The 21,784-nt window shown below is 57.7% G+C and overlaps 1 protein-coding gene across 1 annotated transcript; it reads left to right on the top strand.

Moving 5' to 3' along the window:
• The first annotated feature begins 11,371 nt into the window (after positions 1-11,371).
• AEBP1 (AE binding protein 1) lies at positions 11,372-21,751 on the top strand. Its single transcript, XM_025378092.1, has 21 exons — positions 11,372-12,009; positions 13,726-14,067; positions 14,615-14,686; positions 14,805-14,876; positions 14,985-15,113; positions 15,190-15,267; positions 16,079-16,156; positions 16,287-16,364; positions 16,468-16,521; positions 17,183-17,292; positions 17,375-17,514; positions 17,895-17,979; positions 18,084-18,228; positions 18,325-18,410; positions 18,679-18,802; positions 19,026-19,222; positions 19,313-19,492; positions 19,729-20,080; positions 20,162-20,301; positions 20,423-20,522; positions 20,757-21,751. Exons 1-21 carry the CDS (start codon positions 11,757-11,759, stop codon positions 21,449-21,451), a joined length of 3,510 nt encoding a protein of 1,169 aa, XP_025233877.1. The 5' UTR covers positions 11,372-11,756; the 3' UTR covers positions 21,452-21,751.
• The last annotated feature ends 33 nt before the right edge of the window (positions 21,752-21,784 follow it).

Genomic DNA, 21,784 nt, shown 5'->3' with positions numbered 1-21,784 from the left:
AGTGGTGTGGACTGCAGCTATAAATGAGGAGACTGTCAAGGGCAAGGAGGTCACCAAAGGAGGGGGGCCCTGCAGAGGATGTGCAAGAACTGAGCCCAGAGCCTCCCAGAAATTTAGAGATGGAGACTGAGAGGGACGGGGGGGAAACCTGGGTCAGGATGGTGTCTTAGAGACCAAGTGGAAAGGCTTCTAAAGAGGAAGGTGTAAGCAACTGTATCAGATGTTTGATGGGTCACCTAAGACAAGGACTGAGAAGTGACTGGTCCCTGGAGGCTTGACCCGACAGTTCTGTTAGCTGGGGGCTGGAAGGAGCCTCCTGCCCTCAAGGTGTCCTTAGGAGCATGGCACTCCTTCTAACCTCTTTTTTTTTTTTTTTTTCTTGAGATGGAGTTTCGCTCCTGTTGACCACCCAGGCTGGAGTGCAATGGCATGATCTTGGCTCATCACAGCCTCTGCCTCCTGGGTTCAAGCAATTCTCCTGCCTCAGCCTCCCAAGTAGCTGGGATGAAAGGCATGCGCTGCCATGCCCGGCTAATTTTATATTTTTAGTAGAGATGGGGTTTCTCCATGTTGGTCAGGCTGGTCTCGAACTCCTGACCTCAGGTGATCCACCCACCTTGGCCTCCCAAAGTGCTGGGATTACAGGCGTGAGCCACCGTGCCCGACCAATCTTCTAGCTTCTTGAATGTGCTGCTTGGCTTCTGTCATCAGTTATTCAAGTCACCTTACCAACCCAAACCCCCATTTCCTTATTTGTAAAATAAAAATAATGAGGCTCTTGCAAAGAGTGGGTGTGCAAACTCAGAGTGAACTGACAGATGCCAAATTGGACCCTCTGTACTACCTGGGCATCTTGTGGTTACTAACGGTGGCTCTGCAGTCAGATTTGGATGACTAGCCAGGTGCCTGAGTATGCAGGTGACCTCCAGGACCAGATGCTCCAGCCCCAACCCCAACCTCCCTTCCTGGTGCTCTGGAAGACCTGGGAAAAGAGAAGAAGGAAGCCCACATGATTGCGGTGGAACGGGGTGCTCAAAATGGAAATGAAACCACTCAAGGAAAAAGTTGCATTTCTGGCATTCTGAGTTTTTGGACTGAATTCACACACACACACACACACACACACACACACACACACACTAAAATAATCATTTCATTTAAGTTTAAAATATTTAGCACAGAATGCTATCAGCAAAATCCAGACCATGGGAAACTCCAAAGGACAAACAGTCTAGTTTCAACAAATAAGTTGCCAGAACGAGAGAGAGAAAGATTGAGATTGAGACAGAGCCCGTGGGCTAAAACAGATTTAAGAGATGGATCAATCACAGCACGTGGGCCTTTCTTGGATCGTAATTCAAATAAACAAACTATAAAAAATAAAATGTGTGAAGCAATAGAGGAAACGTGCACTCTGGATATTGGATATTAAGGAATTATGGTTGAGATTTGCACAAGTGATAGTAGGTTAAGAGAGAAGAGAGAGGGAGAGAGGGGAGGGAGAGAGGGAAGGGGAGGCGGATGGGGAGAGAGTCCTCTTTTGAGAAATGCACAATAAAGTATTTCCTGGTAAAATCATATGATGTCTGGGATTTGCTTCAAACTTATCTTGGAGAGGAGCAAGGGTGGAACACAGATAATACAAGACAGTCTGAAAGTTGAACTGCAGGAGCGGGTGACAGGGCAAGCTGCTCAGGATGTCATCTTTCTGCTTTTGCATATTTGAAATTTTCCATAATAAAGTGTTTTTTAAGCAAATGCATGAGGCCAAGCCTTGCTCCATGCTCTCTGCCAGACTGTTCTAAGCACTTGACACATGTCACCTCTTTGATGCCCAGGACATCCCCTGATGTCAGGGGATGACACTCCTCCCCATCTTGCTGGGGAGGAGATAGGGGCACAGAAAGGGCAAGCAACTTGCCCAAGCTTGCACAGCTGGTGAACAGCATTGTTGGGTTGTGAACCCAGGCTGCTTCCATCAGGCTTCTCCAGGTCTATGTGCTTCCAAAAAAATGTCTGGAAGATTATGTAACGAACTGTGATTATTTTCTCTGGGAGGTGGGACAGTGGAGTTTAATGAAACTTATAATAGTTTTGTTATTTTGCCTATCTGTGTTTTCTTATTTTTCTACAAAGAATTTTTAAATAGGAAGAGGAGTCAACAGACCCACAGTCAGTGACCATGAGCAGCATGGGCCGTGGAGGGGCTTCTGCTAGGTGGGAATTCTGAGCTCAAGGTCCCACCAGCTTGGAAGGGTGCAGTTGAGTGTGGCCATCAGTGGAGGCAGGCAGAAGTGAGGCTTGGATCCCACAGTGGGGAAAATGCTTTGCTCCTGGCAGAGCCTACTCTGGCAGGTCACAGCCAGAAGGATTCAGACCCTTCAGGGAAGTCAGCAGCATCGCCTGGCATGCAGCCTAGTGCTGGGCACCCGGAGCCACTCAGGCGTACAGGGTGTAAGTGCCTGTGACCCTGCAGGTCCCAACAACACAAACTCATTTGGGGATGGAGGTGATGAGGGTAGGGCACAGTGGCCCCTCAAGGGGTGGGGGTAGGGCAAAGTGGGGGGCACCGCCTCACCTCTGATTCTTCCATCAAACTTGGATGGGCTGGGGTCACAACCCCACCCCCATCAGAGTTTTGGGGAATGTGTGCCAAGTGTTGCAGGCAGGCCCCAAACAGGTCCACCTCGCCTCACTCCTGTGACTGCTCTTCTCTGGGCCTCTCTTGGATCCGCACCCACCCGTTCCCAACCGGACACCTCACTGGCTCCTTCCTCAGCTCCGGGGCCCAGGTCTTGTGGGCCCTGCCCCAGCATTGGCCCCAGTTGGTCCCACCCTCTTCTCAGCGCAGGCCACCCCACTCCTCCCTCTGCCCACAGGTTGGAACCCAAGCTCAAGGTGGCCTCTAAGGCCCTGTTCATCTTCTCAGGCCTCGCACGTGCGCAGTCCCAGCCCCCACAGTGTGCCCCTCTTTGTGCAGTCTGTCTCTGCCCTCTGGGGATGCGCCTGCTTCATCCCACTTACCCTTCCCTCCAGGAGGTCTGTGCTGGGCCCTAAGCCTGGACTGGGCCCCTTGTGAGCCCCCAGACCACTGAGCTATAGCTGTCTGTCTCTTCTGCTGGAGAGAAGGCTCCCAGGGGCAAGGCCCTCTCTGTGTGGGCTGGGGTGGTCGCCCTGCACACATCTCTGAATGTTTGCCACCTAAGCAAGTCATCCTCATGGTCAGTGCATGCGCTGGATGCTTGCTGCCCTCAGGAAGGGCTTCCACCAGGAGATGGTCCTCTTCCCTGTCCCCAGGCCACAGCCATATCTTCCCAGGAGGGCTGAGGGTCTATCTTGGATGCACAGGGAATGGTGATCTCCCAGAATGTGAGTTCTTTTTAGGTCCTAGATAGTGAGCTCCAACTTTATGGACACAGTAACTGAGTCTGACTTCTTCACCCTTTGGGAAGGTGTTTTCCTGTAGGACTATGAGTGGGTGATTTTAAAGAGGGGGCAGGAGGGCAGGCCTGCTGTGGGCGAGGGTCAGCCATGTTATGGAGTGAGAAGGAACTAGCATTGCTAAGGCCCAGAAGTGAGGTGCCAGACCCTTCAGGTTCCAGGCTCACCCCAGGGCTGGAGGGAGGAAGGGAAGGTGGAGAGAGTGCAGGGTCTTAGGGGCCATGCAGAGGGTAGGATTTCCTCCTTGAGGAACACAGGGAGCCCTCTAGGCCCTCAGGGGTGGCCTGTGGATGATGGACTAGAGGTGTGAAGAGAAACGAAATCCTCAGGTGTGTAGAAGGCCAGCAGGCCCAGCCCCTGCGGATGCTCGTGGCGACAGGGCAGCTAGACACGGTCCAGGCTAGAGGCAGAGACATCGGAATCATTGGCAGGTGGGGATCTCTGCAGCAGGGGTTCATTCAGCTCCCAGGGAGAGGAGGCAGAGCGAGAAGAGAGAGGTGCCACCCCTGGGACCCCCACCAGGGAAGCGGGGGAGGAGGAAGAGAAGCCAACATGGAAGTGTGAGCAACCCTAACCCTAACCCTAACCCTAACCCTAACCCTAACCTTGGCAAGGGGAGGTGGTCACAAAGGGAGCTGCGGTGGCTGGCAAGGCCCGTTGGTCTTGGGTGATCCCTGGGGCCCTAGTCAGAGTGCCAGGTGCAGAAACAGCTGCCTAGGGCTGAGGAAGTGGAAACTTTGAATGTGAACAACTCCTTTGAGAAGCTTGGCAGTTAAAAATGAGGTCAGAGATAGACACTGGGCAGGTACACATTCTTTTAGCACAAAAACTCTGGGTTCACAGTGGCCTTGGGAGCATTCTGGCACTCCTCTGTAATGGCAGGAGCTGGGGTGCTGGAGGTGGGTGCCTGCCAGGAGCCCCTTCCTCTCACGCAGCTGGCTGCCCTCCTCTCCTTTTCCTTGGCTGGGCTTCTGATGGGGCCCACAGACAAACATGCAATAACGTGAATACCTCACACAGAAACTGGCCACGAAACTGCTGATACCATGATCCATGATTGCTTACTTACTCTTGTATTTTCCTGTTTTCCAGCTTTTACATCTCTCTTTACCAGACACTGATTTTTTTTTATACCTTCCTAATACTTTAGTACTATTACCAGACATAAAAGCAAGTGATTCTCCCACCTTACTCAGCCTCCCCAGTAGCTGGGATTACAGGCATCTGCCACCAGTCCTGGCTAATTTTTATATTTTTAGTGGAGACAGGGTTTCACCATGTTAGCCAGGCTGATCTCAAAATCCTGACCTGAAGTGATCTGCCTTCCTTGGCCTCCCAAAGTGCTAGGATGACAGGCATGAGCAACCACGCCCAGCCCTACAAAGTGTTTTTAAAGGAATAGACTGTGTTCTACTATTCCCTTTCCTCCTTTCTGCTGGCCGGGATGATGCAATGATGGCTGGATCTCAAGCGGCTATTTTGTGTCACAAGATAGAAGCCATACATTGAGGCTAGGGGAGCAATAAAATGGAAAGCCAGATGCTTACCTTTGGATTTTATTTATATGAGCAAGAAATACATTTCCTTTAAAAATATTATTATTTTTAGAGACAGGGTCTTGCTCTGTTGTCTACAATAGAGACAGGATCTTGCTCTGTTGTCTAGGATGGAGTGAAGTGTAGCAATCATAGCTCACTGCAGCCTTGAACTCTTGGGATCAGGTGAGCCTCCTGCCTCAGCCTTCTGAGTAGCTAGGACTACAAGCGTGTGCCACCATGCTGAGCTAATTTTCAATTTTTTTGTAGCAACAGAGTCTCACTATGTTGCCCCGGCTGGTCTCAAACTCCTGGGCTCAAGCAATTTTCCTATCTTGGCCTTCCAAAGTGCTGGGATTGCAGGCATGAGCCACTACAGCTGGCAAGAAATAAATTTCTATCTTATTTTAGTCATGGTTCCATTGGTTTTTCTGTGAGTGCATGGCAGGATGCCTTAGTGGGGCTCAGCTGCTTTGATGGGCTTCTCTTCTTTTTTTTTTTTTTTTTTTTTTTTTTTGAGACGGGGTCTCGCTCTGTCACCCAGGCTGGAGTGCAGTGACCGGATCTCGGCTCACTGCAAGCTCCGCCTCCCGGGTTCACGCCATTCTCCTGCCTCAGCCTCCCGAGTAGCTGGGACTACAGGCGCCCGCCACCTCGCCCGGCTAGTTTTTTGTATTTTTTAGTAGAGACGGGGTTTCACCGGGTTCGCCAGGATGGTCTCGATCTCCTGACCTTGTGATCCGCCCGTCTCGGCCTCCCAAAGTGCTGGGATTACAGGCTTGAGCCACCGCGCCCAGCCGGGCTTCTCTTCTTTGCAGCCATGTGACCTTGAATGAGATGCCTGAATGGTGTGGAGCTCCTTGCTACTAGTTGCTTTCAGAGGGTGATCTCCCAGTAACACCTACACTGGAAGTTTTTTAATTTTTGAGAAATTGACATAGAAAAAGTTGTACTCAATATATTTTATTTACATTTCCATAGCTTTTAATGAGGCCAGACATTTTTGTATCTATTGGCCACTTATGTATCTTCTTTTGTGAATTGCCTATTTACGTACTTAGTTCACTTTTAAAAGTGGAAACAAAGTTAAATTATTAATAGCTTAATTAATTAATTAATTATTTTTGAGGCGGAGTATTGCTCTGTCGCCCAGGCTGGAGTGCAATGGTGCAATCTCCGCTCACTACAACCTCCGCCTCCTAGGTTCCAGTGATTCTCCTGCCTCAGCCTCCGGAGTAGCTGGGATTACAGGTACGTGCCACCACACCCGGCTAATTTGGGTATTTTTCATAGAGGCGGGGTTTCACCATGTTGGCCAGGCTGGTCTTGAACTCCTGACCCCAGGTGATCCACCCGCCTCAACCTCCCAAAGTGCTGGGATTAGGCGTGAGCCACCGTGGCTGGCCTATTAATAGCTTTAAAAATGTAAAAAACTAGCCAGGCATGGTGGCGCACACCTGTAGTCTCAGCTACTGAGGATGCTGAGGTAGGAGGATTGCTTAAACCCAGGAAGCAGAGGTTGCAGTGAGCCAAGATTGCATCACTGCACTCCAGCCTAGGTGCCAGAGTGAGACTCCATCTCAAAAAAAAAAAAAGGAAAAATCTTTATTAATAGCAGCTTTCCTTTACCAAAGACTTACTATTTTTCAGGCATGACTCTCCAGATTTATCTTAGTGAACCCTTGTGGCATTTTTGCAAGGCACGGTAGTGTCATTATTATCCTATTGTTATAGAGGAGAGAAACTGAGGTTCACAGAGAGAAAGTACAGTGAGTATGGAGTGGAGGTTCACAGCAGACGAGTCTGAGGCCACAGCTGCTTCCTAAAACTACAGGAGGCCAGGAATGTTCACTCTAAGCGCTGCATTCTTTCCCAGTATTTTGTTTGCTCTTTATTTTCATTTTCAGTGTATTTTGATGTACAGAAGGTAAAAACTTTTATGCAACCAAAGTTCTCTGTCTTTCCTTGAGAGACTTCCCCATCAAGAATGTAAATACAGGCTGGGCGTGGTGGCTTCCGCCTGTAATCCCAGCACTTTGGGAAGCCAAGGCAGGTGGATCACGAGGTCAGGAGATCAAGACCATCCTGACTAACATGGTGAAACCCTGTCTCTACTAAAAATACAAAAACATTAGCTGGGCATGGTGGCGGATGCCTGTAGCCCCAGCTTCTCGGGAGGCTGAGGCAGGAGAATGGCATGAACCCGGGAGGCGGAGCTTGCAGTGAGCCGAGATTGTGCCACTGCACTCCAGCCTGGGTGACAGAGCAAGACTCTGTCTCAAAAAAAAAAAAAAAGAATGTAAATACAGGCCAGGCACACAGGCCGGGCCTGGTGGTGCATGCCTGTAACCCTAGCACTTTGGGAGGCCGAGGCGGGTGGATCACTTGAGGTCAGGAGTTTGAGATCAGCCTGGCTAACATGGTGAAATCCCATCTCTACTAAAAATACAACAACAACAACAAAAATAGCCGGGCATGGTGGCGTGTGCCTGTAATCCCAGCTACTTGGGAGGCTGAGGCAGGAGAATCACTTGAACTTGGGAGGCAGAGGTTGCAGTGAGCTGGGATCACACCACTGCACTCCAGCCTGGGTGACAGAGTGAGACTCCCTATCAAAAACAAAAAAATAAATAAAACCTAAAAGAAACCTCACGATGTAAATAAAGACTTGATATTTTCTTGCAGTCCTTCCCTGGTTCCTCTTCTAACATCTACCTCATTAATCTGGAGTTAATTTTGAGGGAGGTATGAGGTGGGGCCAAACATTATTTTTGCCACCAGACTCCATTTTGAACAACCGCTCCTTCCTTCTGACCTAACACTGGGCGGATTGCTGCACCAAGTTGTCACATGCCCTCTTCCCAGATCTTCGGGCTGCAGAATTACTCATCAGTGCTGGAAGCCTGCCCCTCCGCGCCTCGCTGTGGTGACCCCCACCCCAGCTGAGTCTCCCCACAGCTGGGCTTGCTGTCTGCCCTGTGGTGAGTGGAAGGAATTCGGCATGAACTCTGCTCACTCAGCAGCCAGGCCTGGGGAGTACCGGACTGTGGAAAATCACATATGTTTTTCAAGTTGTTGAAAACCAAGGAAATTGTTCTGCCAGTTGTGAAGGTGGCTAGACACTGTCTGGGAGGCCTCAGGTCCCATGGCTCTGGGAGCCATCCCATCTTGTGGGCCCAAACAAGCTAACTCCACTGGTAATATCCAGGCACTTGGGCAGCAGAGAACGGGGAGTTTCTAGGAGCCTTCCCCAAGAGGGAAGAACAAAAAGGAAGGAGCCTAGCCTGGTCCTTTCTCCTTTGGTCCCTGGAGGCAGATCCAGGACTCCGGAGACATGGAGGGGCTGGCACCTGTGATCCCAGTAGCCTGCTGGCCAGAGCCCAGGCCTCCCAGACCTTCTATTGAGCCCCCTGCCCCAGATACACATGCTGGTGCTGGACAGCTGGGCTGTGGCGGAAGTTTACACAGAAAGGGTTTGCTGGGCCATCTCCGTACACGCAGCTTCACTTCTTTCTGAAGCCCAACCCATGTCTGAGCTGCAGCCATGGGGGTTCTGGGAGCCATGGAGGCCATGGGGCAGGTTAGGAGGGTCTGCTCCCAGCCTCCCAGACCCTACCACTCCTGCCTGTCCCCAGGCCCTGATGACCTCCCATCCTTCTGTGTCCTGCAGATCCCCGCAGTCAGAACTCAGGCACTCTGGGCCCTGCTGGCAGATGAGTTTCCACCTCTGACCAGGCTGAGGCACCAGGCAGCTCTGGAGGGTCAGGAGCTATAGCTTGGGTCCCAGTGGGAGGAGGCCGGCCTGTCCCCCTCCTCTGCTGCACTACCAGGCCCCTGACCCAAACTCAACTTCTCTCTTGGGGTCTCAGCCTTCGTGGCAGGGTTGATAGCCTCAGAGCTACATAGGGCCTACCCACTGGGCCATGCTCCCTCTCTCCCTGTTCCCCGCAGGTCAGCTTCACCAGCTTCCACCCTCGGACAGTTCTGGCTCTCTCAACAACTCTCCTTCCCATTCCAGCAGCAGCAAGGGAGAGGAGACACCCTCCCCAGCGCAGGCCCCACCCTCCCCAGTCCAGTCCTGCTGCAGTGGCTGTCCCTTAGGGGAGGGAAATGCCAAAGCAGTCCCAGCAACATCCATGTGGGAAGCTGAAAGTGGATCACCAGAGTGTCTACCAGCCCCCCACTGTAGCCCAGGAGAACACTTGGATGCAGGTGCAGACCCTGCTGAGTGGCAGGGGTAAGGGACCCTGAAAGTTGCTAGGTGCTCTCAGCTACAAACCTCCCATCCCCCTGACTGGCTTCACTCTGGCAGCAGAGGGAGAAGTCCCCTCACCAGCCCTGTTGCAGAGCCTGGGCACAGGGCTAAAGCACTTCCTGGAACAGGTCTTCAAGTGGAGTGGGAGTCCCAGCCCCACCACCCAAGGGGAGGCACATCAGCCTGGCATGGAGGGCAGTTGCCTCCCATCCACCTGCCCAGACCCTTGGTGGCAGAGGGCCCCCAACCTCATGGCCCTCCTTGCAGCCCAGCTCTCCATGAGGGCTTTTGCACATGTTTTTATTGGTGACTCACTGTGACTGAAGAAAAGCCTCCTTCTATTCCTTTTTTGTTTTCTTATGGCTTCTATTTTCCCTGGCAGAGGATGTTGGGCCCAAATCCAATCCATGTGTGAGTTGTTCCCAGGGAAGTGACGTGCCATACCACTTCACCCAGCCTTGGGCCGCTGGGCTTGACATGCTCAACTGGGGGCAATGGAGCAAATTCCCAGAACAAGTTTTGAGAAAGATGATTCAGAGGTTTGCAGAGGATGAGGAAAGGTGAGAGCTTGCAGATCCTTGCTGCCACCAGGACTGGCCTGGGGGCACGTGGCAGGTAGAGGCTGGCTCAGGTACACAGGGAGGCCTGGGTGTTGGGGCTCAGGGGCTGCTCTGAGATCCCCAATGGGTAGAGATCAGGTTGATCTCTGAGGGCAAATGATGAAAGCTGAGAGGCAGCAGTGTGAGTGCTGAGAATGTGTGCTAGGCACAGCACATGCATGATCCTGTGTGAGCCACAAGGAGAACAGGGACACAGGTGGTTGGTGCTGAGGCTACCTGCCGATATGTGCCTGGGAGATAGAGCTGGAACCTGACACAGTCCCACTGCCTTTTCAAGGAGATGCAGTGAGAAAGCAAAGGCAGGGTCTTGGCAGGACCAGGTGTGAGAGGAGGCTAGGCCTCCCTGTGGTCCTGCTCCCAGGGGGCAGCACCTATCCTGGGCCCAGCAGCCTCCACCGTGGCCTCCCTGGCTGCTGCCTGCTTCAACTCACGTGAGGCTGCTCTGGGGACCCAGGTGCTTCCTGACCTGCTTTTCCTCTTTCCTTTGGACCCCAGGTCCGAACTCTGCCCTGTCAATTATCCCAGGGGCTCCTAGGCTTCCCTACCTGACTACTTCACTGGGGCCAAATCCCCACAGACAACCGTGGCTTAGGGCTGTCTGCCTCTGCACTTGGCCCATGGGCTGCCTGTGAGTCTTCTCTTGCTTCCTCATTCCTTTGAGGGGGAATGTTCTCGGAGCTCTGTCCTTAGCTGTGATGACCACTGCGGGGCAGCCAATGTTTGCCCTGGAGAAGCCTTACAACAAACACCAGGCACCAAGGTGCACATCCCTGATGGATCCTGGGATCAGCTGACGCTCAATCCACCTGCCCTCTGGGTCCTCTGGGTCCATGTGGCAGCTGGAAGTATTGTAGACACTTTTTTAAAAATGGGTTCTGGTAAGAAGAAGGTGAGAAATGGCTATTTGTCCACATTGGGACTCAAAGGGGTGGGATGGCATGCCCTTACATGGGACTCCTACCCCCAGCGGGGCAGCTGGCCACTCTGAGGGCAGTTTTGCACCTGCCTCCCGGCTGGAAAGTGAGTTCCCACTGTGCTGTCCTTCCCTGGGGCCCAGCATAGGACCTGGCCCCTGAAGAGGTTGGTAGGATGACTGAATGAATTGACGCTGGGGTGCAGCAGGGCCCATGGGCACAGGCTCCAGAGCCTGGGAAGGATGGGGTGGCCTTTCTGTGGCCCTCCAAATTGAGAGAGGTCTCAGACGCCTGCCAGGTTTCCTAGTCACCGGCGGAGGGTTCAGCGCCCCGGTGGTCTTGGGGTCCCTCCTTAAGGGCGGTGCCTAGGGCAGAGGGAGGAGGGATGCCGGCCCCTTCACAACCGCACCCCAGGCCCTCCCCACCACCTTTCCTTCCTTTGGGCCCTCTACCTTCCCAGTCGCCCCGCCCCCTGCCCCTCTGTCCTAGGCGCAAGTCTCCGGGCCTGGGACGCTCGCTGCTAGCGCCCGCCCGCCTGCCCCGCCCCTCGCCCCCCGCCCCCCCCCGCAGCCCCTCCGTCCACTCTCGGCTCCTCCTTCTCTTCCTCCTTCTCCTCCCCGGGGGTGGGGAGCCGGCTCCGGAAGCCCCGGCGCCCCCGCCCCGGCCCCCGCCAGCGCTTTGGAGACGGCTATCCGCGCGCGAGTGCGCCACGCGGGGCCGGAGCGCCTATCGCCGCCAGGGCCTCGGAGCGCGCCGACCACCCCTGAGCCCCTTCGGCCTCAGAGCCCCCTAGCACCCCCCTTCCCGGGTCCCCTCGCCCACCCTAATCCACTCTCCCGCCCTTTCCCGGATTCCCTTGCTCACCCCATCGTCTCTCCCGCCCCTTCCTGATTCCCTCACCCGTCTCGATCCCCTCTCCGCCCTTTCCCAGAGCCCCCAGAGCCCTTGACCCCCCGCGCCCTCCACGGAGCCCCCCGCGCGTGCCGCGACCATGGCGGCCGTGCGCGGGGCGCCCCTGCTCGGCTGCCTCTTGGCGTTGCTGGCCCTGTGCCCCGGAGGGCGCCCGCAGACGGTGCTGACCGACGACGAGATCGAGGAGTTCCTCGAGGGCTTCCTGTCAGAGCTAGGACCTGAGCCCCGGGAGGACGACATGGAGGCCCCGCCGCCTCCCGAGCCCACCCCGCGGGTCCGAAAAGCCCAGGCGGGGGGCAAGCCAGGGGTGCGGCCGGGGGCGGCCGCAGAAGGTAAGAACCCGGGGCAGGGCGGGGGCGTGGGGGGTTGGCATCACAGGTGGGAACAGGGGGATTCGGCAGGGTCTGGCTACTCCCCAGTCGGCCTGGGGAGGAATGGCTGGCTTACTAATGCGCACGCGAGCCCAGATGCCTGGAGGGACCCTGTGCCAGGCCGAGGTCAGCGCTGGCCTGTAGGCACATCCAGCACCCGGGCGGCAGAGCCACTTTTGGGGGCCGGTGGCTCTAGGGTTGGTGCTGTGGTTGAACAGGTCGCTCATCCCCATTCCTCCAGTATGCGACAGGGACTAGGCTTGAGCCGCAGGGGACTGTGCTGTGTCACCCCCTGCCATACTAATGGATCCACTCTGCCTGTTGGTGGCACAGCTTCAGGTCATCCCTCCCTCCTGCCTTTGCCTTCCTACTCCAGGAGGACTCACGTAGGTGAGAAGGTTGTTGAAGACCCCTTTTCCCACAGGGCTTCAGGTGGCGGTGAGCAGTGGGTGGTCCTGCATTAGTACGGGAATTAGATGAGGTGATGCATCACTGAAGCATTTAACCCATGGCCTCTTGCATAATCGGTTGTCAGTAAATCTTAGCTGTTTTCATCGTGGCCCTCTGGAAGGTGGCAGAGGGTCTTGTGATCCTTCTCTCCCAGGAGATTCCAAGGCACCATCCAACATTCCTGATGTCAGCAGCCCCTCCTCTGCCACCCCAGCTCTAGATCTTTCCTGGCTGCTTCCCACACCCTGGGCTCCCTGTGCCCCTCCTGCCTCTGGCTCTCCTTCCAGACTTGCTCTCCCGGCTCTGGGGAACCACTCTAGCAGCCCTGTGTCCCCTGGCTGTCTGCATTGGATAGCTTTCCTGTGTTTCTGCCAAACTTCCCTCATGCTCCCCACCTCTCATCAGGTTCTCAACAGCACTTGCAGCTCCTGCTTAGGGTCCTGATTCCCCATGGGAATCCTCACAACCAGTCCCGGCTCCCTCTCCCAGACTCTGAAATGAGTGACCAGCCACAAGCTCCCTACCTGTCCTTTCTGTCCTGTGTGTGATCCCTGAACTGCCCAGGACTCCCTATCCTTCTAACCAATTCCAAATCCCTTACTTCTCGAAAGGGGACCACTTCCTCTTCTTTGGGCTTCAATACTCAGCCAAGTCCAGGTCCCTGCCCAGATGTCCCTGGGCTCTGAGCCCATGGAGTTCCCCCCTGCCTTCTCTTGCTGGGGGCGGCTTTGTGGTAGGGCCTCCAGCAGCACAGTTTCTCTGAAGCTTTTCTTGCCCTGTAGGAGACCCGGGGAAGGTCCTGGGTCCATGTCCCTTCCTTTGTATGGCAGTTGGCAGGGATGACCAGATGCTCCTCCAGGCCTGAATGGCTCAGTCACCTCTCTGCCCCTTCTGTGCCCAGCACAGAATAGTGGAGTGGATAGTAAGGAGCCCCTGTTGAGGTTTTGGCAGGTGGGGGGATGAGGGCCTCCCCCTGGGAACTGGGCACCCTATGCTCAGTCTTTAGAGAGGTTGAGATTGGTGGTCACAGACCCAGACTTGCAGACAGAAAACCCGGGTCCGGATCCCAGTTTGCCACTTGGGCAAGTGACTTAACCTCTCAGTTTGTTGATCCGCACCGGGAACTGACAAGAGTCCCTGTGCCCAGGTTCTGGGCATCTAGAGAGGGGCCTCATGGGGGCACAGAGCTGGCTCTGTTCATTTGACACGAGTCTGCGTCTTGGACAGTGCCTCCGGAAAAGACCAAAGACAAAGGGAAGAAAGGCAAGAAAGACAAAGGCCCCAAGGTGCCCAAGGAGTCCCTGGAGGGGTCCCCCAAGCCGCCCAAGAAGGGGAAGGAGAAGCCACCCAAGGCCACCAAGAAGCCCAAGGAGAAGCCACCTAAGGCCACCAAGAAGCCCAAGGAGAAGCCACCCAAGGCCACCAAGAAGCCCAAGGAGAAGCCACCCAAGGCCACCAAGAAGCCCCCGTCAGGGAAGAGGCCCCCCACTCTGGCTCCCTCAGAAACCCTGGAGTGGCCACTGCCCCCACCCCCCAGCCCTGGCCCCGAGGAGCTACCCCAGGAGGGAGGTTTGTGCCCGGCTCCTCTGGGGTGATGGGACTCTGACTGCCTGCTCTGGTGGAGGCAGGGAGTGGGAGGCAGGTTTATGGAGCCCTGTTTCCTATAGACCTTCAGCTCCCCACTGATGGGACCTCACTTTTGCTGTAACTTTCACAATTTGATTGGTGGGCTCCCTCAGTGCTGTAGCCTCTTTTGGGTAGGGAGAGGGCTTGGCAGCCTTGTGGGTGGGACCTCTGTCCCCAGGTCCCTGCCCAGATGTCCCTGGGCTCTGAGCCCATGGAGTTCCCCCCGTCTTCTCCTGCTGGGGGCGGCTTTGTGGTAGGGCCTCCAGCAGCACAGTAGGTTCCCCAAAAGGTGGGCCCAGCTTTCTGGCCCCATGAGATGCCAGCAGGATGCTGAAGGCCAGAGGACCTCAGTCCTCCTTGGAGTGAGCTCGGCCTCAGTAGGGTGTCCACAGGCTGTGTGTGGGCTCTGTGGGTGGCTGGTGGCCTGAGGCTCCCAAAGTGGTCAGAGCAGGCCTCCCGTCCACCTGCTTCTGGAACTCCTGTGTTGCAGGGGGGCCCCTCCCAAATAACTGGCAGAATCCAGGAGAGGAGACCCGTGTGGAGGCACGGGAGCACCAGCCTGGTGAGTGGCCGTTGTCTGCCTGGCCTCAGGGCCAGCTGCCCTGGCTGGTCGGACTGAGGGCTTCCCCAGAGTGGGCCTGGGTGGGGTTGTCAGGCAGCTACCAGCGCTTTCCCCTCAGAGCTGGAGGAGGAGACCGAGCTACCGACACTGGACTACAATGACCAGATCGAGAGGGAGGACTATGAGGACTGTGAGTAGGGCCCTGCCGGCCCCGCCTGGGTCGGACCCCTGGCCTGGGGGATGCGCCGATGGGCCCATCCCAGCCTTGGGCCCCACTCAGAGCCGGCCTCCCCCTCAGTTGAGTACATTCGGCGCCAGAAGCAGCCCAGGCCACCCCCAAGCAGAAGGAGGAGGCCCGAGCGGGTCTGGCCAGAGCCCCCTGAGGAGAAAGCCCCGGCCCCAACGCCGGCCCCGGAGGAGAGGATTGGTAGGATGGGGGGCAGGAGAGGGGGTGCTCTGGCCACGGGTGCTCTGGCTCTCTCCTAACCTACCTGCCTCTCCAGAGCCGCCTGTGAAGCCTCTTCTGCCCCTGCTGCCCCCTGACTATGGTGATGGCTACGTGATCCCCAATTATGATGACAGTGAGTACCCAGCACCCCAGAGTCTGAGGGACATAGGCAGGTGGGGGTCGGGGGTGTGGTCAGGAGCCAGCTGGGGCGACTCACCCACCTTGCAACCCCACCTGTGCCTGTGGTTACCTCGCTGCCCCTGCTGTCCCTGGGTGCCCACCCCAGCCGCTGCCCAGTCTCCTCTGCCCTCAGGCTGGTCTTTCCTTGGCTACTTCCCTGGTTCCTGCTTGGCTGTGGCCCCCACTGGAGTGTCCCTAGGCACACACTCTGCCCTCTCACCCATGTGGGCTCCAGCCCTCCCAGTCCGGTGCTCTGGCTTCCCGCTGGCTCGTGGCCACCACCCCACTCTCTTCAGGGAGCTCGAGGGCTTTTACCTCCCCCTTGCTCATGCCCCTGCGTCTCTGGAGCCCTCAGGTTCCCTTTTCTCCTGGGCAGCAGCCTGCGCATTGCCACTTCCCTGCCCCCAGTTCCCCATCAGTGCCTCCAATGTCCCCCCATCTCACCCCCCAGCCTGCAACCCCAGGCGCAGGTGCCAGTTGTCCCTCCAGGCCTTTCCCATGCCCTGGGCCTCGAGTCCTCCTTTCACCAGGCCAGATGCTCCTGGGAGACCTGGCTGGTGACTTCAGCAGGGTCTTGCTCAGCTGCCCCCTGAGCTCGGGCTGCTCCTAACTCCTGCAGGACCCTCTCTCCCCACTCAGCTGTCCCCCATCTCCCGTCTTCCTCCCCTCTGGCGTGGTCCTGCCCTGCTGAGCTCCTGTGGACCCAGGAGCTGCGGCCCCGCAGCAGGGTCAGGGCGGCCTCAGCTGGCTCTCCCTCCCCGCAGTGGACTATTACTTTGGGCCTCCTCCACCCCAGAAGCCCGATGCTGAGCGCCAGACGGACGAAGAGAAGGAGGAGCTGAGTGAGTGGGACCAAGCACTTCCTGCACCAGGCCTGCCCTGAAGGCCACCTGGGGCCTGCCTGACCCATCCCACGTGGCCCCCAAAGCCCAGAGCCAGGCTGACTGGGCCCTCCTACCTTGTACCTTCCAGAGAAACCCAAAAAGGAGGATGGCAGGCCCAAGGAGGAGACCGACAAGTGGGCAGTGGAGAAGGGCAAGGACCATAAAGGTGTGTGACTGGGGCTCGGGGCCTGGGTCCCTGTGGGGCAACATCTGGACTCCTGATTGCCTCCCAGGCCCTTGGTGCCATGTCCTCCCTTCATTGTCCCTAGAGCCCCGAAAGGGCGAGGAGGTGGAGGAGGAGTGGACGCCTACAGAGAAAGTCAGTAAGTGGGGGGCCCAGGGGGGTGAGGGTGGGGGCCACAGGATGGGGGTGCTGGGACAAGTGACTGGCCCAAGGCCACAAACAGGACCCAGGCCCCTGAAACCCTTTCCTACTCTTAGATTCTTGGGACCCAGAACGGAGGGGCCCCGGGAGCCCAGGACAGCCTCACTTGGCTGCCCCAGCCCTGGACCCCAGGCTGGCCTACTTCAGGAGGGTGGCAGCTCCCCAGGGCCCCTAGCGGCTGGGCATGGTAGAGGGAGGACCTGAGGCCTTGGTGGGGAGTGAGGACCTCAGCTACCTTCACAGGTGTCCCTACAGGGCCATTGTGCAGACGGTCCCCATCTGTAGCTGCACCCTGGGGGAGTTCTGTGATTTCACGTGTGTCCCCTGAGAGCTGGGCATGGTCAGCCCATTCTCCAGATGGGGCAGCTGAGGCCCAGGGAGGGGAAGCACAGGCTGGGATTGGAAGCAGCTCCTGGCCTGGCTTTGAGTCAATTCCAGGTGGGCTGGTGCAGGGCACCAGGGAGCCACCAGCCAACCAGAGCTGCCCTCTGACTGGTGTCCCCGATGTGCCGGGAGTGGACTCTGGGCTCCTTGGTTCTGGGTTTGGTGGTGGGAAGGATGGAGCTAGTGAGCCACCAGTCTGGGGTACGCGTCCTCAGAGTGTCCCCCCATTGGGATGGAGTCACACCGTATCGAGGACAACCAGATCCGAGCCTCCTCCATGCTGCGCCACGGCCTGGGGGCACAGCGCGGCCGGCTCAACATGCAGGTGGGCATTGGGATGGGCCCATCTCCCAACTGGGATGATGGACTCCTCTGCCCATGCTCAGCCTCCCCTGCCCCCTGGACAGGCCGGTGCCACCGAGGACGACTACTATGATGGCGCATGGTGTGCCGAGGACGATGCCAGGACCCAGTGGATAGAGGTGGACACCAGGAGGACTACCCGGTTCACAGGCGTCATCACCCAGGGCCGAGACTCCAGCATCCAGTGCGTGGCCAGGCTCATGGGTAGTTGGCAGGGGGGAGTGGCTCCATAGGCATGGCTTTGTGTCCCATGAAGGAGATTCCAGTGGGCCCTTCTTTGGCCCAGCCAAAGAAGGCCAAAAAGATCAGTGAGGGGCTGACCCTGCCCATCCCCACTCCTCAGCCATGGTCAGTCAGCTCCTGTGTCCTGATGAGCACATGAGTTTAGGGACAGACCACCTGCCCACGGCTATGTGACAGGCATAGGACCCAGGCTCAACACCTGGGCTGTGCGCCACCGCCCTGCTAGCTCTTACATTCCTGGGGCTCAGAAGAGGGAGGCTCAGGCCACCTGAGGGCCTGGGAAGGGGAAGATCCTTGCTGTGACCACTGTCCACTCCACAGTGACGATTTTGTGACCACCTTCTTCGTGGGCTTCAGCAACGACAGCCAGACGTGGGTGATGTACACCAACGGCTATGAGGAAATGGTGGGCACCATGCCCAGGCTCCTGGCTCTGCTCCCATTGTCTGGGCGGGGGGGCGGGCTCTCAGAGGGGTTGGCAGTACTGCTCTGAGGCCTGCCTCTCCCCAGACCTTTCATGGGAACGTGGACAAGGACACACCCGTGCTGAGTGAGCTCCCAGAGCCGGTGGTGGCTCGTTTCATCCGCATCTACCCACTCACCTGGAATGGCAGCCTGTGCATGCGCCTGGAGGTGCTGGGGTGCCCTGTGGCCCGTGAGTGTGGAGGGCTGGCAGGGGCTCGGAGGGGAGGTGGGGTGCTAGGGTGGGCCACCCAGCACCCGGCTAAAGACAACCCCGCCTCCCTTGCAGCTGTCTACAGCTACTATGCACAGAACGAGGTGGTGGCCACCGATGACCTGGATTTCCGGCACCACAGCTACAAGGACATGCGCCAGGTTGGGAACATCTATCCTGGGGCTGGGGGTGGGACCTGTCTGTCTGACAGGGGAGTGTGTGCCTGGTGTCACAGGGCCCAGTCCCTACTGGTTCCAGGGACACTGGCTGTCCCTCACCTTAGGAAGGAGGCCAGTACCTGGGGGCTACCTGAAGGGGTCATGCCTGTCCCTTGCCATAGAGCAGACCCTGGAAGTGGATGGAAGGGGCATGGTCAGCGGGGGGGGGCGGATTGCATGATTGATTCCATGTCCTCCCGCTCTGCCCCAGCTCATGAAGGTGGTGAATGAGGAGTGCCCCACCATCACCCGCACTTACAGCCTGGGCAAAAGCTCGCGAGGCCTCAAGATCTATGCCATGGAGATCTCAGACAACCCTGGGGAGCATGAACTGGGTGAGAGTCTGTGGGGGCCAGCAGCTGGCCTGCGCTGCTGGTGAGCAGAGTTCACCGCCTCCCGCCTGTTCTGGAGCCCCTCTGGGGATTCAGGCTTGTCTTACAGGGCCCTAGGAGCCCCAGCTGTCCCCCAGACCCTCAGGTGTGAGGTGGGTCTGGGTCCTTCCTCAGCTGCCCTGGGCCTTGGGAGACTGAGTGCTCACTGAGGCTCCCGCCCTTGCAGGGGAGCCGGAGTTCCGCTACACTGCTGGGATCCATGGCAACGAGGTGCTGGGCCGAGAGCTGCTGCTGCTGCTCATGCAGTACCTGTGCCGCGAGTACCGCGATGGGAACCCGCGTGTGCGCAGCCTGGTGCAGGACACACGCATCCACCTGGTGCCCTCACTGAACCCTGATGGCTACGAGGTGGCAGCGCAGATGGTGGGTTGAGGGGTGAGGCTGGCCAGGGCCAGGCAGCCAGGGCTTGTGGGGGTGTGGGTGGCCCATGCCTACCCTGCTGGCTCTCGACAGGGCTCAGAGTTTGGGAACTGGGCGCTGGGATTGTGGACCGAGGAGGGCTTTGACATCTTTGAAGATTTCCCGGATCTCAACTCTGTGCTCTGGGGAGCTGAGGAGAGGAAATGGGTCCCCTACCGGGTCCCCAACAATAACTTGCCCATCCCTGAACGCTACCTTTCGCCAGATGCCACGGTGAGGCTGCAGCCTGGCTGAGAGGGCAGGAGGGAGCAGCTGGACCCTGGGGTCCTGGTGTTCTGGGCTTGGGGGTGGGGCTGACGGTGCCTGAGCTCCAGACGCTGAGGCTCTGGGGGTTGGGGGACAGGGGAGTGTGCGAGTACTGGTGTGAAGCTTCATGGAGGGTGATGGGCTAGGTTGGGGATGGTGGCTAGAGGCTGCAGCCCTGGCTTCACATGTGCTGGCCACTCCAGGTATCCACAGAGGTCCGGGCCATCATTGCCTGGATGGAAAAGAACCCCTTCGTGCTGGGAGCAAATCTGAACGGCGGTGAGCGGCTAGTATCCTACCCCTACGACATGACCCGCACGCCTACCCAGGAGCAGCTGCTGGCCGCAGCCATGGCAGCCGCCCGCGGGGAGGATGAGGATGAGGTCTCTGAGGCCCAGGAGACCCCAGACCACGCCATCTTCCGCTGGCTCGCCATCTCCTTCGCCTCCGCCCACCTCACCTTGACCGAGCCCTATCGCGGAGGCTGCCAAGCCCAGGACTACACCGGCGGCATGGGCATCGTCAACGGGGCCAAGTGGAACCCCCGGTCCGGGAGTGAGTCAGCCTGGAAGGGGCTGTGGGCGGGGCCTAGTCTGGAAAGGGGCTGACTTTGGATCTGTGTCTGTCCCCGGCCAGCTATCAATGACTTCAGTTATCTGCATACCAACTGCCTGGAGCTCTCCTTCTACCTTGGCTGTGACAAGTTCCCTCATGAGAGTGAGCTGCCCCGCGAGTGGGAGAACAACAAGGAGGCGCTGCTCACCTTCATGGAGCAGGTGGGGTGGCCAGGGCAATGCCTGGGGAGAGGAGGCTGCAGATATTCCTGGACGGGCGGGAGGGAGCAGCGGACCACATTGGACCTTCCTCAGGACCAACAGCCCTCACCTGCTTCCCCAGGTGCACCGTGGCATTAAGGGGGTGGTGACGGACGAGCAAGGCATCCCCATTGCCAACGCCACCATCTCTGTGAGTGGCATTAATCACGGCGTGAAGACAGGTACCTAGTGTGCACATCTTTACCCCACTTTCCTGAGGGAGGACCCTGCCAGAGAGGATGGGGGCTTGGGGAACTCAGCGAGCAGGCAGAGTCTGGGGAGCCTGGGGGCGGAACCAGGGAGGCGGAGCCTAGGGGCAGGACTCGGGGAGGGCGGGGCCTAGGGGCAGGACTGAGCGGGAGGGTGGGGGCCTGGGAGGGGCGCTCTGGGGCAGCCGGATCGTCCTCCCTCCGCAGCCAGTGGTGGTGATTACTGGCGAATCTTGAACCCGGGTGAGTACCGCGTGACAGCCCACGCGGAGGGCTACACCCCGAGTGCCAAGACCTGTAATGTTGACTATGACATCGGGGCCACTCAGTGCAACTTCATCCTGGCTCGCTCCAACTGGAAGCGCATCCGGGAGATCATGGCCATGAACGGGAATCGGCCTATCCCACACATAGACCCATCGCGCCCTATGACCCCCCAGCAGCGACGCCTGCAGCAGCGGCGCCTACAGCACCGTCTGCGGCTTCGGGCACAGATGCGGCTGCGGCGCCTCAACGCCACCACCACCCTAGGCCCCCACACTGTGCCTTCCACGCTGCCCCCTGCCCCTGCCACCACCCTGAGCACTACCATAGAGCCCTGGGGCCTTGTACCCCCAACCACCGCTGGCTGGGAGGAGTCGGAGACTGAGACCTACACAGAGGTGGTGACAGAGTTTGGGACCGAGGTGGAGCCCGAGTTTGGGACCAAGGTGGAGCCCGAGTTTGAGACCCAGTTGGAGACTGAGTTTGAGACCCAGCTGGAGCCTGAGTTTGAGACCCAGCTGGAGCCTGAGTTTGAGGAAGAGGAGGAGGAGGAGGAGGAGGAAGAGGAGATAGCCACTGGCCAGGCATTCCCCTTCACAACAGTTGAGACCTACACAGTGAACTTTGGGGACTTCTGAGATCAGGGTCCTACCAAGGCCCCAGCCCAGCTCAAGCTACAGCAGTAGCACTTCCCAAGCCTGCTGACCACAGTCACATCACCCATCAGCACACGGAAGGCCCCTGGTGTGGACACTGAAAGGAAGGGCTGGTCCTGCCCCTTTGAGGGGGTGCAAACATGACCGGGACCTAAAAGCCAGAGGCTGTGTGGAGGCTCCTGCTCCACCTGCCAGTCTCGTAAGAGATGGGGTTGCTGCAGTGTTGTAGTGGCAGAAGGAGGGAGCCGAGGTCACTCCAATAAAACAAGCTCATGGCACGGACTGCTCACATTCTGAGGGGTCAGGGATGGGGAG

Source organism: Theropithecus gelada, chromosome 3, assembly GCF_003255815.1.
Source record: "Theropithecus gelada isolate Dixy chromosome 3, Tgel_1.0, whole genome shotgun sequence".
NCBI lineage: Eukaryota > Metazoa > Chordata > Mammalia > Primates > Cercopithecidae > Theropithecus > Theropithecus gelada.
The sequence above is the reverse complement of the archived record's forward strand: the minus strand, read 5'-3'. Positions and strand labels throughout refer to the sequence as shown.

Coding starts and splice junctions, on each gene's coding strand:
- AEBP1 (XM_025378092.1), top strand. CDS start 11,757: ATGGCGGCCGTGCGCGGGGCGCCCCTGCTCGGCTGCCTCTTGGCGTTG. Junction 17,980..18,083: donor CCAACGGCTATGAGGAAATG/GTGGGCACCATG, acceptor GCCTCTCCCCAG/ACCTTTCATGGGAACGTGGA. Junction 20,523..20,756: donor TAATCACGGCGTGAAGACAG/GTACCTAGTGTG, acceptor CTCCCTCCGCAG/CCAGTGGTGGTGATTACTGG.